This window comes from Alligator sinensis, unplaced genomic scaffold (assembly GCF_000455745.1).
Source record: "Alligator sinensis unplaced genomic scaffold, ASM45574v1 scaffold19_1, whole genome shotgun sequence".
Taxonomy (NCBI): Eukaryota; Metazoa; Chordata; order Crocodylia; family Alligatoridae; genus Alligator; species Alligator sinensis.
This window is the reverse complement of record NW_005841916.1, coordinates 3336968-3352320: the sequence shown is the minus strand read 5'-3', so window position 1 is coordinate 3352320 and position 15353 is coordinate 3336968. Positions and strand designations below refer to the sequence as shown.

The following is a 15353-nucleotide window of genomic DNA, read 5'->3' as shown; positions in this document are numbered from 1 at the left end:
TGTTTAAACACACACACACACACACTGGCAGCAGGAGAAAGAGACTCAGTAGAAGGGTTAGAGTCCAGGTAGGGAAGAGAAGCAGAATTCAAGTCCTTGGTTGAAGATGGGGTTGGGGGTGATAGCTACCTATCCAGGCTGGAAAGGGGTCCTTGTCCAGCAGGTGTTGTCCAGAGGAGGGTTGCTGGCAGGGCCTCTGGGTGGATAGGTGGTATGGCATGGTGCGGTCCAGATGGAGAGGGTGTCCCAAGGGCGTCTTCACTACCCATGTTTATGGGGCAGACTACCTCTGATCTCCTATGGGGAGGGCCTGTCCAGGTAATGTCAGTCCTGTCCCAGAGGGTTCCAGGTGTTCTTACTGAGCATGTGCAGCCTTGGCACAATGGTGTGTTGCCTCATCTTCTGTTTCTTGAATGCTGAGGGTGGTTCCAAGGACTGGGTCGTTGGTCCGGGTATTGGTGTTGATGGTTCGGTCATTCAGAGGGAGCTATTTTTAGACCTACTGCCATTGTCTCTCAAGCACCCGCATTCATCTCCATTCATTCAGGAACCAAGTTACATAGGAGGGGTAGGTATGAGTCATGGGTCAGGGGACACAACATGCAGGCTTGACATTACAAGATGGAAACTTGATATGACTTATGCAAACTTACATATGTAGGCCTAAAGCAGTAATCACACAATATAAACGCAGTAAAAAATCAATACAAACATAATAATTATCACTTATAAAACAGTGGATATCTATATCAAAATAGCAGGGCACTTATTTGCAAAGAGGGGAGAGAAAAATAAAACTTACTACCTAAAATAAAATGTTAAAGCTTATCCTACATCTTAGCTTACTTATACTTATCTATAGGGAATAGAAAGGGAAAGAAAAAGTCAGAAATGGTTGGGGAAGGGGAGGGAATGCATTTTAAAATAAAAAAAAACCAAAATGTGGGTTTTGCAACATCACTACAGAGAAAAAACATTAATAGGAGTAAAAAAGACAAACAAAAAAACTCTGACAACTTCTTCCACACTTTGATTCCATAAAAAATCAAATGTGGGCACCAAATATGGTACACCTTGTCTAATTTGCTTTTTATGGAAACACCTGGGGTACAGTTGTGCCTCAGAGTGGGAATGAGGAACTATAGCAGTCTAGTCCTGCTTTTGGCACTTGGCCCCAGCTATATTGTTTGGCAATTTCTGTCACCTCTTTGCTGTTTCTTCTGTAAATGGGGGTAATATTACTGGCCTCGAAGGGGTATTTGGCATATTAATAAAGTAATATTGGTACAGGTAGATAAGATTAAAAGAGCCATAAATGCTATTAATAATAAAGAATTAGTAATAATAATGACCTTGATACCAGTCTACTTCTACCCACTGAAATTTTCCTTTTGAGTAAGATAAGGAAGTTCATGAACCATGACCCTCTTGCTAGATATATAGTAAAATGTCATGTGTGAAAGAAAATATGATGCCAATGAAATTCTTCTTAAAACAAGGTGGGTGCGTCTATACGTGAATTAATGCACCTTTTCTAATGAGCATTAAATTTAGTACCTCCAATGTTATGCCTAATGTGCAGTAGATTATCTTACTGCACATTAGCATAATGTTAACTTTTTTTTTACATCTACTGCACATTAAAGTGCACATATAGATGCACATGGTGTCTCAAAAATATCCCATCAGCTCTGTATTAAGCTTAGTAAAGGGTGCAGAGCATTTGATTTTGACTTAGAAAATATCAAAACCTTTTAGAAATTTCTCAGACACAGCAAGTATAGTAAAATGCTAGGCTGTGATTCCATCAAGGAAGAGCACACACCAACTGCTGAAACTTCTTTAGCCTGACGAAGGGTTTTTGAACTCGAAAGCTTGCTTAATAACTATTCTCCAACTTTTTGGGTTGGTCTAATAAAATATATCAAATTCACCCAAGGAACCTTGTCAGGCTGTGATATCTACATTTCTGGCCTGCTTAAAATTACACTTTCACTGAAAAGTATGTACCAAGATATAGCCATTGTTATAGCAAGTATCTAGCAACTTCTAGCAGACTATACTAAATACTATAGCAAGTATCTATGTAACAACTTCCAACAGACTTTGAAATATTGGATTCTGGACTTCTCTGAATAAAAATAGCTGTTATCGCAAGACTTAATTCAACCAATCCTGAAACTCTAAAAGGACCATTTTGGGGCATATTCCACATAATGAGGATAAGAACAGTCTGGTCCATTTTTCCCCCAGTGATACGTAGTTTGAGTAGCAAAGGTATTTGGAATTAGGGATTAATGTACAGAAAGGCAAGTGAGGTGATTATTTGTCACATGGCTCTGTGAGATATCAAAAGAGATCACATGTACATGGGTGGTGTGTATTCTGTCTGTGTGTACCAGTATTTGATATGCCACTGCTTAGTAACCCTAAGTGCATGGAACAGGAGAAAAGCTACACATTCAGAGATCTCTGTGACAAATTATGCTCCTTCTAAGTAAAGTATACCATCTTGTGCTGCTGCTTGCTGGTTTGAAAATTACTTACTACAAATGCAATTCTTCATAGAACTTTGAGTGCATATTTTTTATGTACAAGGTTTTCTGCCAGTGTGCAAGAGGCTATGTTCTGTAGACTCTGCCCTCTATTTTTTTTCCAAAATTCAGGCCCATTTGAGTGCAGTTACTATTCTCTTGCTCCCCTCTGCAGCACATCATAAAGGGGAGCTTAGGTCCTAATGTAGCTTCATTACTGTTATTTGCATAATGCCTGCAGCATAAACATCAGGCACTGTCAAGCAGAGCCAACAATACTAATTCAAAATTCAGAAAGTGAACAACCTAGGGTTTCATGCTAGTAAGATTGAAAATACACAAGCTACAGCTAGTGCTAGAAAATGTTGCTTCAACCTAAATAGTTGAATGTGCATTCTTCCTGCTTTATTGGTGTATGCACAATACACGGGCTTGTATAAGTATGACAAATAATAATGTCAGTTTGAGTGCATTCTTTCAACAGGCACAATTTTCATACAAGCTGATATAGTCATATTGGGAATCACTATTAGGAATATTGACTTTGAGTCTATTGTTTGATTGTCTCAGGTGTTTTATAGTACTGTTTGCTAAAAAGCTACTTCTCCTCTTCTCCTTCTCTCACATACGAAGAGGCATAATGATCATTTCTTCTCTTCACAGCTCCACTGGCTCCCCGTTCTGTTTTTATGCTTTATGTGGACTCATCGGCTGTATATGATCATCATCTGCTGTCCTCCTCTCTCCCTTCAGCTAGCACTCACTTGTTTCTCTTTTTCCTAACAATCTAGGCAGTTCTAAAAAAAGTTTTTCTCTTTGCAGCTCCTTTCACATGGAACAGCCTTCCTATATCTGATCTGTCCATTTCATAGATGGTCTCTTTTCAAATCTCATTTTTTGCCCCTGTCAAACGCAGCAGTTTGACTCTTCTCCTGGTGCTTATTATCTAACAGTCATTTCATTTTTTATTCACAAAAAGTATTTGGGGACACAGTTTCTATGAAATATACTGTAGAAGATAAAAGCTACCGTTTGCTGTATTGCTGAGTGGCTTTCATTGTTTGGATTGCTCATACTCAGCCCTGAAGAACAAGAGAACCACCTGATCGTCAAATGCACTTCAGAGGGCAAGATGCTGCAGTTTGATATTTGTGCTGCATCATTGCACCATGGCCTTGCCACATACTGCTGCAGTGTCTTGAAGCAAATATCAGAACACTTCTCTAAATGATGATTAGCGTGAGATCTGGTAGTTCCCTGAATTCATTCAATCTACCTTAAGGTTTAAAAGGACAAAGGTGTATCTTATTGCTTTTCTGTTTTCCTGCTTGCTTAAGGAAAAGGGTATTTCTCCTGCTTCTTTCCTGGCTACTTGAAGGGGATGGACAATAATCCCAGCAACCTCTTTGTGCTTGATCACTGCCACCCAAATTTACCTCACATGTGCCAGCTATTGTGAAGTATACCTTTATGGCTGATACTTTGCATTTTCTATCTGAATCTCATTATAAAAAACAGATCCCTGGCCTTCACCAGGTCCTCATTCAGGGAGTCAGAGCACCGTCTAGTACTACAATGTGTGTGTGTTGGAGGTGGGGGGGGGTTGTTCTTGGTTTGTAAGCTTTTGTAAGCAGAGAGCTTACTTCATCAGAAGTAAATTACTTCATCTGATGAAGCAAGTCCTCTGCTTATGAAACCTGGTGCTATACAGCTCTGATTTAATTAGCTGGTAAGGTACAAATCTACCCTGCCCTCTCCCTGACTTCAGACTAAGAGACCTAATTATCTGTCTTTGTTCTTGGTTTGTCACTGGAATGTATACTTGGTTTTATACTGTACTTTAGTCATGTAAATATAATGCCCTGTAATGACACATATACCTCTGTCTAGGTTATACTGTCTATAGAAGAAGGTTACAGGCTTCCGGCTCCCATGGGTTGCCCAGCTTCCCTTCACCAGCTGATGCTTCACTGCTGGCAGAAAGAGAGAAACCACCGGCCAAAGTTCAGTGATATCGTCAGCTTCCTAGACAAACTGATCCGCAATCCAAGCACCCTTCATACCCTAGTGGAGGATGTACTTGTGTAAGACTCACTCTCTCCTTACACAATCATAATGGTTACCATCAGTTAAAATACCAGATTAGGTGGGGTGGAAAAATCTTGCAAAGTTCTGCACAGGTGCTAAAAATAAATTGAAGCTCTTATAAGGTGATTTTTATTATTAAAAGATCACAAACAAAAAATTCCCCCCACCCAAAAGCATATGGATTACATTCCTAGTCATTTTTCTTTTCTTTGTCTGCCATTTTTATCTGTTTCCTTTGTTTGTTCTCTTGTCTGTTTGTTCACTTTTTGTTGTACACACGTTTTCCCTCTGTAAATTTCTTCTTTGTCTTCAGTGCCTTTGAAATTGCAGACAACGCATGATCAGTTTGTGAACTGTCTTGGTTTACTTTCCTGCAGCATGTATATACCCCAGGCCTGCTGAGCTACATTCACCGCAGTGGAAAAAAGATGATGATATACAAAATAATGGCACTATCACTCCACAACATATTCCTTGAGGTGTTATCAGAAGCTTCCTCCCCCAGCTCAAAGTAATGTTGTAGAAATTAATGGAGCAGTAGGTGCAGAGCCATGGAAGGAGTGATTGTTAGTGTAGTTACCCATTGTCATGCCAGGCATAAGGTGAAATAAGTGATGTTACATCAGTGATGATTTTGGCCCAGGGGGCTCATTAAGAGCAAAAATCACTGCAGTGCAAAGAGCCTTCTGTAGCTTTTAACCCTACAATGAGGTTCTGAAAGGTCAGAGAGGTAAAGTAAAGGCTATGCCTGGTGATTTATCATGGGTGACTGGAGGTAGGGATGTAGGCTATGTAGTCACCAGAGGCTTGTATGACATTTAGGACTGCTTTGTGTCCTTGGGCTAGAGTTAGTGTGGGAGAGTTAGTGGCCCTTTGCTAAGGAAGGCTAGGTTTGGAACAATTTGGCATATCTGGATTAGAGCTAAGGGTAGATTTGGAGCTTGTGGATAGCCCTTGACTACATTCTAAGATTAGTGTCAGAGTTAAGACAGTATAGAATTATTAGTCCATTGTGAGCAGATCCAGTCACTGAGTCCTATGTGTTTCCAAGCCAACTAAGCCTGGGTAGAATGCAGTCACTGTTTCTAACTGTGGGGCTGGAAGTCACACTCCCAGACACAGAGCTGTGTCTGAGGCTTTCCTTGGGATATCGGATGCTGCCATCCAGTCATCCTAGATCTTGAAACCAGTATGAGACCTCCTAAGACTCCAGCTTGCTTAGGCATATTCCACTAGAATTCCACCTGTGTTGTAGACGTGCCAAGCTTACTTATTTAGCCCCCACTGAAGTCAGTGTGTTAGAAAAGTGAGGAACCAAGCCATGGTACAGGAATTTTTTAACCATGTTGATTTTAGTCATACAGCATCTTTGAAAACAATAAAGGTCTTGAGCTGCATGCTCACCTACTCTGCTCTTACCTCTCTTGTGAGTCCATGGTTCATCAGCATTTGAGGTTTGGTAGAGTTCATACTGCATTCTATGTCCTGTAAGCTCTGCTTACATATAGCAATGATCACCCCTTAGCACAGAGCAGAATCCTTTATACATACAACATTTTTGCCCTTCCTTGCACTGCCACTGTGTGACTGTTTGCATGAGCGGGTTTTCTGGACATTTTAAAAGTCTTTCTGGTGCATTAACTAAATCTCCTTGGATGTAGTTTAGTTTGGCTCCCCGGGAATTAAAGTGTTGAATCCATGGATTCATTGCATGCAAACACAAAGGCACTTAAAGATGTGTAATGAGTCTCTTTGTCCACCAGATGGCACTGCAACTTTTTTGTAGTTCACTCCCTTGAATTGCTTTTGCTTTTGAATTGTTTCCGCTTTAATTTTGCTTGTGCAGTTTGCCAGCTCCCTGCTTCCACAGCTGCGTGGCGAGGCATGAGCACAGGGTGGGTAGCAGGCCCCAGGCCGGGCGGCAGTGCTGGACCATCCTGGTCTCCTGTGGCACCAGCTGGGGACCGGGCTTAATTTGTTGGAAAACCTAGTGCGTGTATACACAGATGCAACGCTCCAGGGCTTAATTTGTTCAAAAACCTAGTGCATGCAAACACAGATGCAATGCTCCAAAATAAACAAGTTTAAATTTTATAAACCTATTTAATTTATTCATAGATTCATAGATGTAGGGACCTTGTAGATCTTCTAGTCCGACCCCCTGCCATGGGCAGGAGAGAAAACTGGGCTCAAATGACCCCAGCCAGGTAAACGTTGAGCCTCCTCTTAAAGACCTCCAGGGTAGGAGCCATCACCACTTCCCTTGGAAGCTGGTTCCAGATCCTAGCTGCCCTGACTATGAAGTAGTGCCTTCTAATGTCTAGTCTAAACCTACTCTCTAGCAACTTATGGCCATGATTTAATAACGATTAAAACCCATGGTGTGTACAGGCACCTGGTCTTAAATAGGACTTCTGTCTCTGAGCCAGGGAAGAAACTCCAGATTTGCTAGTCATGCTTAGTTCCCTTTGTAAGGCCCTGCATTGAAGTACTATTGTTCCATAGGGGTGGGCCAGCAGATAAAAGTCATTCAGAGTTGATAGCCTCAGACTGCTGTTAGTGATGGTCTTTCATCAAGGAATCAAACACTGTTCCAAGGCAGGGCAGCTGTCTGTATTCAGTACAATAAATTGCCTTTGATGAAACAAGTTACCTGTTTAGCACAGTACAACATGATCTTCATAATTTGATGTCTTCATCTCATACTTTTGCACAGCCAGCGTTGAAGGAGGCTTGTTTTGGGTTTAAACAGAAACCTCAAACCACTGCACAGAAATGTAGCAAGGAATCAGCGTCTCATAGTTCAAAGTCTCTGACTGAACTGAGTTCTTACACTATGTATACCAATTGCTCAGGGTGTCTTCAACATTCTTGTGGATTATAATTTTCCAGGAATAGCTCAGGATTTTCTGGTTTGATAACTATATGGCCATCTCAAACTGGTTGCTAATTTATCACAAACATTGTCCTCCGTTGTTTATTTGTCTATATCCCTTAGCCTTGGGATAGACTCAGTGTTAAATGAGTCTAGATACCGCAGCCCCTGAACATGTCCAGAATTCCATGACCTTTCAGCATCTTAGTGCCCCACACACAGGATACATAATCTGTATTTGTACATTGAGGGGTAAGTTTTGCTCCGAGTTGTTAATAGCAGCTGGAATAGTTTTATTTGGCACCAGGGAGTAATTGTTTTATATTTATGTATTTAATATTTTATTTTATTTTATTTATGTATGTTTTAAAACACTGAATTTAGATTGAAAGATTCGTGTCTATTCAGTTGAGCTTTGGTGTTGTGCTTTGGCAGATTTGATTTCTGAATGTATTAGTACTCCTCTCTCTCTGTTTAATGCAGTTAAGCAGCATGGTTATATTTGGTGGCTGTTTTTAACCTATGAAGTCTGTTTTATAAGAAAAGACCCAATAGGCAAAATCCAAACCAGCTATAATTTCAGTGGTGTCAGTAGTATTACCCTAGGGATTCATTTGTCCCAGTCTTGTGTTAAAAATATATTAGTCCAACATCATAAGAAATAAATGTCATTCAAGAATTGATATTGTGTTGAGAACTAATTATCTCCAACTGAAGAGAAAGCAGCATTTTTTAAAAATCAGTTTTACTTGAAGTTTGGGCATACATTAAAATATGGATAGAATTAAAATCTCCCTTATTTCTCCTAGCCCTACCCAATGAATTTGTTGCTTTCTAAAAATGTTGGCATCTTCCATGAAAGATGTTGGCCTGATAATCCTTTCAGTTTTGTTTATTTAAATGTGAAATACCTAGTATTGTAGTATAAACTTTGTGTGAGATGAGATTGGAAATTTAGAGAACCTCAAACACTAGATTAAAATTAACACACACTTTTTAGTATCAAGGACCTCTAGTGTTTGTTCATTTTTAATTGGTTCAAATGGATTTTTAATAGCCACTGCTTTTCTGTTCTTTATTCTCTCTTTCTACCCTCTGGCATCTTTTTTAATGTTGGGATAAAAGTTTAGTTTATCTAATGTATTCTAATACAGATGAATGGAACCTTAGCAGATTAATGTAGCAGGATGGACTGCTTTCTACTTCCTGCTCTTCTTGGGACAGATTCTGCCACCCTTATTGGCACTAATAAAATATTTCTCTATAGATTGCACCATTGCAATCAAAACATGTTCTTTCTTAATCTAGTACTCCAAGGCACTTAAAAATGATCACATGCTTGTTTTACAAAATACATCCTCGAAATGATGTATAAAGGGGGTCTTTACAAAAAAACACCAATGCCGCTAGGTGTTATATGTAGCGAATGATTTCCAGTATTAAAGGGACAATTTCAACTTGAAATCTAGTCAGTTTTCAAAAGCAATAAAAAATAATGTCAGGTTGTTGCACGTGCTCGTGAGTCTCCCCATGTTTGTGGTTTTATGATCAATTTGCCTATTTGATAAAACATTTTTATGTTGCTGAAGTGCTTCTGTATGAGAAAGACACACAGGCAAGGCAAATAACAGATAACACATATGAAACAGTTCCTCTACCCTACACAAAGTGCTGCCAAGTGCATGAAGTCCAGTGGGAGTGGTGAGCAGTCCTCATCCCAAACAGAGAGAAGTATAAGTAAAAACAGAAAAAAATATAGAATATGTTATGGGATTTTTTGTCTTCTTTCTCTCAGTTTTAGTTCAACAATAGTAGGTAAAAAGAAAGGGCTAATTAAGTTAGTTGTATCCTTTTATTTTGCTTACTTCTATAATCACATGAAAACAAGGGTATTAAATATAGTTTTTATTCCCATTTTAAGTTTAGTATTGCTGCTGTTAGATTGCACCACTGCAATCTAAAGCATTAGAAATTTAGAAAGCATTTCTATTGCTTAATGTGGCAATAAACAGCCATTCCCTTTTTTAGCAATTTTCTGTATAGATAAATATGAAAGTTATTACCTAGCCAGGGTATTAATACTTTTGCATTCTATCTGTGCTCTTTTCCCATAATATCCAAAGTTAAATCATCCTCTTATTCTCTCTGACTGGCTTTATTGAGTTAGCAAATTATGGTATCATCTTCATCCTGTAAGTGTAAGTTCTTCAGAGAAATACTCTGTCTTTATATTTAAAAATAATAACAACATGGATAGGACCATTTTTGAGCTTCAAAAGCAAATGAAGCTCCCATTGAGGTCATTGGTTTTTAGAAGTAGTATCAAAAATAACTTTGCATGCTAAAATGTGACTCGTACATTTTAGAGAGTAGGCCAAAATCAAAGTGCAAGATCTGGTGGGGTTTTCTGAAACTCTAAAGAATTTCAGTCCTGAATCTGAGCTGTCTAGCTTGGGTTCTTTACTTAGTCCAGCTGTCTCTTTAGTACAAAAAATAGCTCTAGTAAATTAAATCTGACATTACTTTTATATTTCTTTACAACTTTTTACATTTTCTTTCCGTAGAATGCCAGATTCACCTGGTGAAGTTCCAGAATATCCTTTGTTTGTTTCAGTCAGTGATTGGCTGGACTCAATAAAAATGGGTCAGTATAAGAATAACTTCATGGCAGCAGGTTTCACAACTTTGGATATGGTTTCAAGAATGAGTATTGAGTAAGTATGTACATGACTCTCTCTACAGTGAGTAAACTACAATTGGTCAAAATGCTGCTGTGATAGAGCTTATATAAGTACTAAGGCATGAAACAGAAGTATGTTTTAACTTTTCTACTGCAGTTAATAAAAGAAAAACATAATTTTAAACAACACATGAAGAGGAAGGACAAGATTGCAGTCAAGGAAGACAGAAGATCTGGTGTCAGTTCCTGGCTCTGCCTCATGCTTTCTGTGTCACCACAGAAGTCTGTGAGACAATTCACATGCTTAAGCTGTCTTGAATAGGGAACCTGGTGAACTCAGTGTGAAAAATGTTGTCTATTCTTCTGTCAGTAGGATATACTGTAGTGCAAGTTAGTCACATATTTGTTGTTGTTGTTGTTCTGTGCACTGCCAAATGCATTGTTGGCACTCAGTGCTTGATCCTACTCCATTTAAGTTAACCGGAGCTTTGCCATTGATTTCAGTGGGTGCAGGAGCATGCCTTTAATGACTGATAATGACTGTTGCTATTGGTTTCTGATTTTCGATTTTGCCATGCAAGAAGTATGTAACATGTCTGGAATATAAAGTAGCCATATCCTATTCAGTTGTATAATATATTCAGTTGCCAGATGACAGGAGGCTGGTGCTGCCAGCTGGGGCCAGTGGCAACACTGATATTCCCAGGGCTGGGTGCAGGGTGCACCCAGCGCTATCCCAGGCGGCAGGAGCAGCCTCCTGTTATCCGGCAGGTAGATGGGGACCCACACCACTGGGAGGAGTCCGGCACAGCCCCGCAGCCCTCCTGGGGGTGTGGGCAGGCCCCTGATCTGCCTGCTGGATGATAGGAGGCTGCCGGCTTGGACCAGCGCTGAATCCATGTAAGCCTGGCTTCGAAACTTGAAATGTCTCAAAACTTTCAAAACTTTTCAAGTGCCCTTGTTTTGTTTTGAAGCTATTTTGAAGGCTTTTGTTTGGTTTCAGTTTCACTGTTTCAAGCTCAAATCACATTGAAGCAGCTTCAAAACGAAATACCTGGCAAAATTTCACACAGCCCTAGTGAATATATGTTCTGTTCACTACCAATCTAAACTATGCCACTTAGAGAAAACTGTGTAATTTACATTGATTCCACCTCAGGCTTTTTGAATGTCTGTACATAGCCTAAAAGGTCAAATATCATTCCTCCTATATGCGCACACACACACACACACACACACACACACACACACACACACACACACACACACACACACACACACACAGAGTCTCCTAGTGCAAATCTAGGAAGCTCTACTGTACCCAAAGCACTGAAAGTGCAACAGCAGCCACTTCAGTCTCTAAGCCACAACATGGAAACGTGAAGCAGCTCTGCTTGCCTCTGCAGCATGGATGGGAAGAATTGCTTCCCCCTCACAACCGTGGGATTGCCCCTTTTCCCTGACTGCTGCTCTGGAATTTCTTTGGAGCTGGGGAGAAAGATTTAACTTTAAATTGTGTGGGCAAATACCAGTGTCACAGACACAACATTATTTTTTCCTAAATGGCTGTCTGCACTAACAGACAGGGGGCACATGTGCCTTGGAAAGCTTGAAAATGTGCAGTATTCTTGCATATTCCAGCTGAGAAATGAAAACATTTCTGAAGAACTCTGCTAGGTGCTCAGCCTCGGGAGCAGTACTAAAGGCTTGGCTCTTCATACATTCAGGATGAATCTTGCATTTTTTCTCTTTACAGTGACATTAGAAGAATTGGAGTTGTGCTTATTGGACACCAGAGACGAATAGTGAGCAGTTTACAGACTTTACGATTGCACATGATGCACATACAGGAGAAAGGATTTCATGTATGAAAGTACTAGAAGCAACTGTGTTTTGTGCCTCAGCATTTCTAAAATGGAAAATATTCTCATCCCTCCCTTCAGCTCCTTCCAGTTTCCAGAACTGCAGTCTCCTGTTCAGACTATAAACATACTTTTATTTTAATGCTTCCAGCCTGGAATTTTTAACCACACTGCATAGATCCTCCATCAGTTACCTGCCAATGAAATCCTGGCCCACTGCAAGACTGTTGCTACACACTGGTGAATAACTCAGCATGGATGTGTAACTTTGTATAACAGTATTTGGGAAACTTTCATGGATTTCTTTGATAGTAGCAGCCTATTTGGCCTGGTGTGGCTTCTTTATTGATGTATTTAGAGTGTGATGGTAGATCAAAAAGTATTTGACTTCTTTCATGTTCTGTGATCATGTAACTTCCAATATCAAATGTGCAATCAAAGAAGTTTGACATAAATATTTATTTTATCCCTTAACTAAATCCAAATATATGGGTCCTATTATTACCTTACTTTGTAATAATGCTGGTAAGCTGGTACCTGAAATATGTTAGAATTCTTTGCAGAAGTGACCAAGTTCCTGTAGTGATTTCTCATTGCCTGCATAATTGAGAAAGGGGTTAGAAAGCATTGTTTTAAAATTTCTTGAGGCCCTGAATTTAAATGTATTTCTATTATCACTCAACATTCTTTTATCTTTCATAAAATTGCAACATTCATTCATTCTGAGGATTTTTCACCCTTTTTTTGCCCTTTTTAATACTCAGTATTTGTCTCTATCACATGGTAGATTACTCCCGGAAAGCTATTGTAACAATTCCTTAACCACATATAATTAGAGATCTACCCAACTCAAGGCAGTGGCCATCTGATTTCGCAGGCAGATCATGGGGCCAGCTGCTATGCTATTTTCATGGATTTATTGTGGCTGCCCCCCCCGCGCCCCTACCTCTGATTGGCCAAGGGGCCCTGGTGGCCCTGCCCCCTGTTGCTGATTGGTGGAGGGGGCTGTTTATCATGTGGCCCTGCCCCTCACCACTGATTGGTGACAAGGGGCAGGGCCGCACAACAGGCAGCCCCCTTCCCTGCTCACTTCTGTGCCACCAGCCCGCTTTGTGCTGGGCTGCATGGCTGGGAGAACTGCTGGCTCCTACTGGGGAGCCAACATGTTATTTTTAGTAATGTTTTTTTTTCCACATGGATTTCACAGAGATCACCTAATTTCTTGATTGCCATAAATCCGTGAAATTGCAGGTTGAGTAGGTCCCTATATATAATTTACACTTGCCACCTATACTACACAGTGTGTTCACATAGAGTTTTCTGCTCCAAAACTACAGGCATCTACTAGTTGAACTAAAGGAGCATCTCTGTTAACTCTAGTCATTTCGGGACTAATATAGCTTCTGTGGCCAGCCATTAAAGAATGAGGAGATCTCTCACACTCAAGCAGGTCTACCATACCATCCACTAGAAAGCAGTGGTACAAACACTATGTTATCAGTAGTGTAAGTTACACTGTGTGGCACTAGTTACATTATACACCGCAGAGAGGGAGGCATAGGATGGCAGTGTAATATGTTGCCTTGAGTCTACTTTTAACTGTTTGCTTTTAGAAATAAAAAGCTGACTGTAATAGAATGGAACTCTAGTTATTAAATAGCTAGTCTTCATTTAGAACCAATATTTAACAGGCATATAATATAATTATCTTTAGAACTATTCAATAGCCATATTTACATGCAAGAACATGACTGCAAAGGCCTAACATGAAATTTGTACCTCTATAAGATTTCATGCTTTCATGCTGTATTCAGACAACTTATATGCTGGACTACATTTCCAGGATATTGCATGAGATATGCGCTACCATTAACCAGGAAATGAGCGTATGTCTGCATACGCTCTGAAAGTCATGCACAGATTTACACGCATGTCACATGTAAACTGGGTGCAGATGGTTGTTTTAATTTTTACACCATTTTTCTGAAGTTATGTGAAGCCAGGGCATACTTGAACATTAATTTTCATTTTAAAAATGCATTTGGGCAAGTAAGTAAAATATATGTATACTTCAAAACCAATCAACCAGTCTAAACAGTCATCATTTGTTTTAAGTCATCATTATTCTGTTTAATTTCAACTTTAAAAGCAAAGCATACTTCTTGATGCTGAAAAAAGGCTGATGCTGTATATGGGAGGCAGAGAAGGAAGAGCAGGAGAAGGTTTAGAAAGGTTTATACTGCTAACCAGTTTCACAGACCAAGACACACTAGTCCTGATTCACTATTGTTACTTCATTTTAATGCTGATGTAACTCCGTTGATTTAAATGATGTAACACTGGTGAACTGAATATGTTTTCCTTTCTTCAATTGTTGGGGTTTTTTTTAATTCCAGAAGACAGTTTTTTCAGATCCAGAACAGATTTTTTTAAGGCACAGATGCTAATTTGACAAGCACATTTTAAGAACTATGATCCCAATCTTGAGTAACTTTAAGCACATGTGCAGGCCCACTGAATTCAATCCAACTAATCCTGAGCATAAATTATTACAGGATCAGGGCCCTTTAGAGACCTAACCAGCTTTAGATATATTCTATGAGGCTGTCCCTTGTAAATTTCTGCATAAATTCTATATTTTCATGGGTTTTTTTTAATGAGAATTCTCTTATGGAAAGAAAATCATATATGTTTAAATAGTTTAGAATAAGAACTTCAGACACAAACCTAAAAGTTGATTTTTTTTTCCCTTTACTGCTTTGCTTTCCATTTTACCTGCCTTTGCTTCCATCTCCACCAGGGTACCATTTGGGGAAAGGGTTCCCCTTAAATATATTAATGAGGATCTGGGCATTGGTTACTTGTTAAAAGGGTTTCAGAAGTTATCCAGAATGAATCCTAACCATAAGGGTGAGTTCTTGCTGTCATATGCACGTTTGTTATTCCTGGTAGCGTGGGTGCAAAGTTGCATGTTACATATACACTGACCTGACTATGTTTCATGGCAATTAATTTCCAGATTTATCACACTTCTGAAAATATATTTTCAATAGAATAAATATAATAACAATATAAAAAACATTTATTAATCAAATATATTTTTTATAAAAACAAAAGTATAGGTAACCAGGAAAGGAGTAACCAGGAGATTCTTTTGGTGAGGATATTTATTAAAAACTTTATGAACCTTCTCTTGGGTTTTGTGGGTTTCTATGGGTGGCTTTTGTTGCTGTTGCTGTGCAGGATAATTCTTTTTTAGTATCTTGATCAAACTGACATTTCCCCAGGTTTACAAACTGCATATTTGCTCTTGT

The 15353-nt window shown here is 39.4% G+C and overlaps 1 protein-coding gene across 1 annotated transcript in view; it reads left to right on the top strand.

Moving 5' to 3' along the window:
* The window catches only part of EPHA6 (EPH receptor A6), a 549557-nt gene extending 536541 nt beyond the window's left edge, over positions 1-13016 (top strand). The window contains exons 15-17 of the mRNA XM_025198213.1: positions 4425-4618; positions 10062-10211; positions 11934-13016. Coding sequence (XP_025053998.1) covers positions 4425-4618; positions 10062-10211; positions 11934-12048 — 459 coding nt within the window. The 3' untranslated portion in view covers positions 12049-13016. The remainder of the gene's footprint in view (positions 1-4424; positions 4619-10061; positions 10212-11933) is intronic.
* The last annotated feature ends 2337 nt before the right edge of the window (positions 13017-15353 follow it).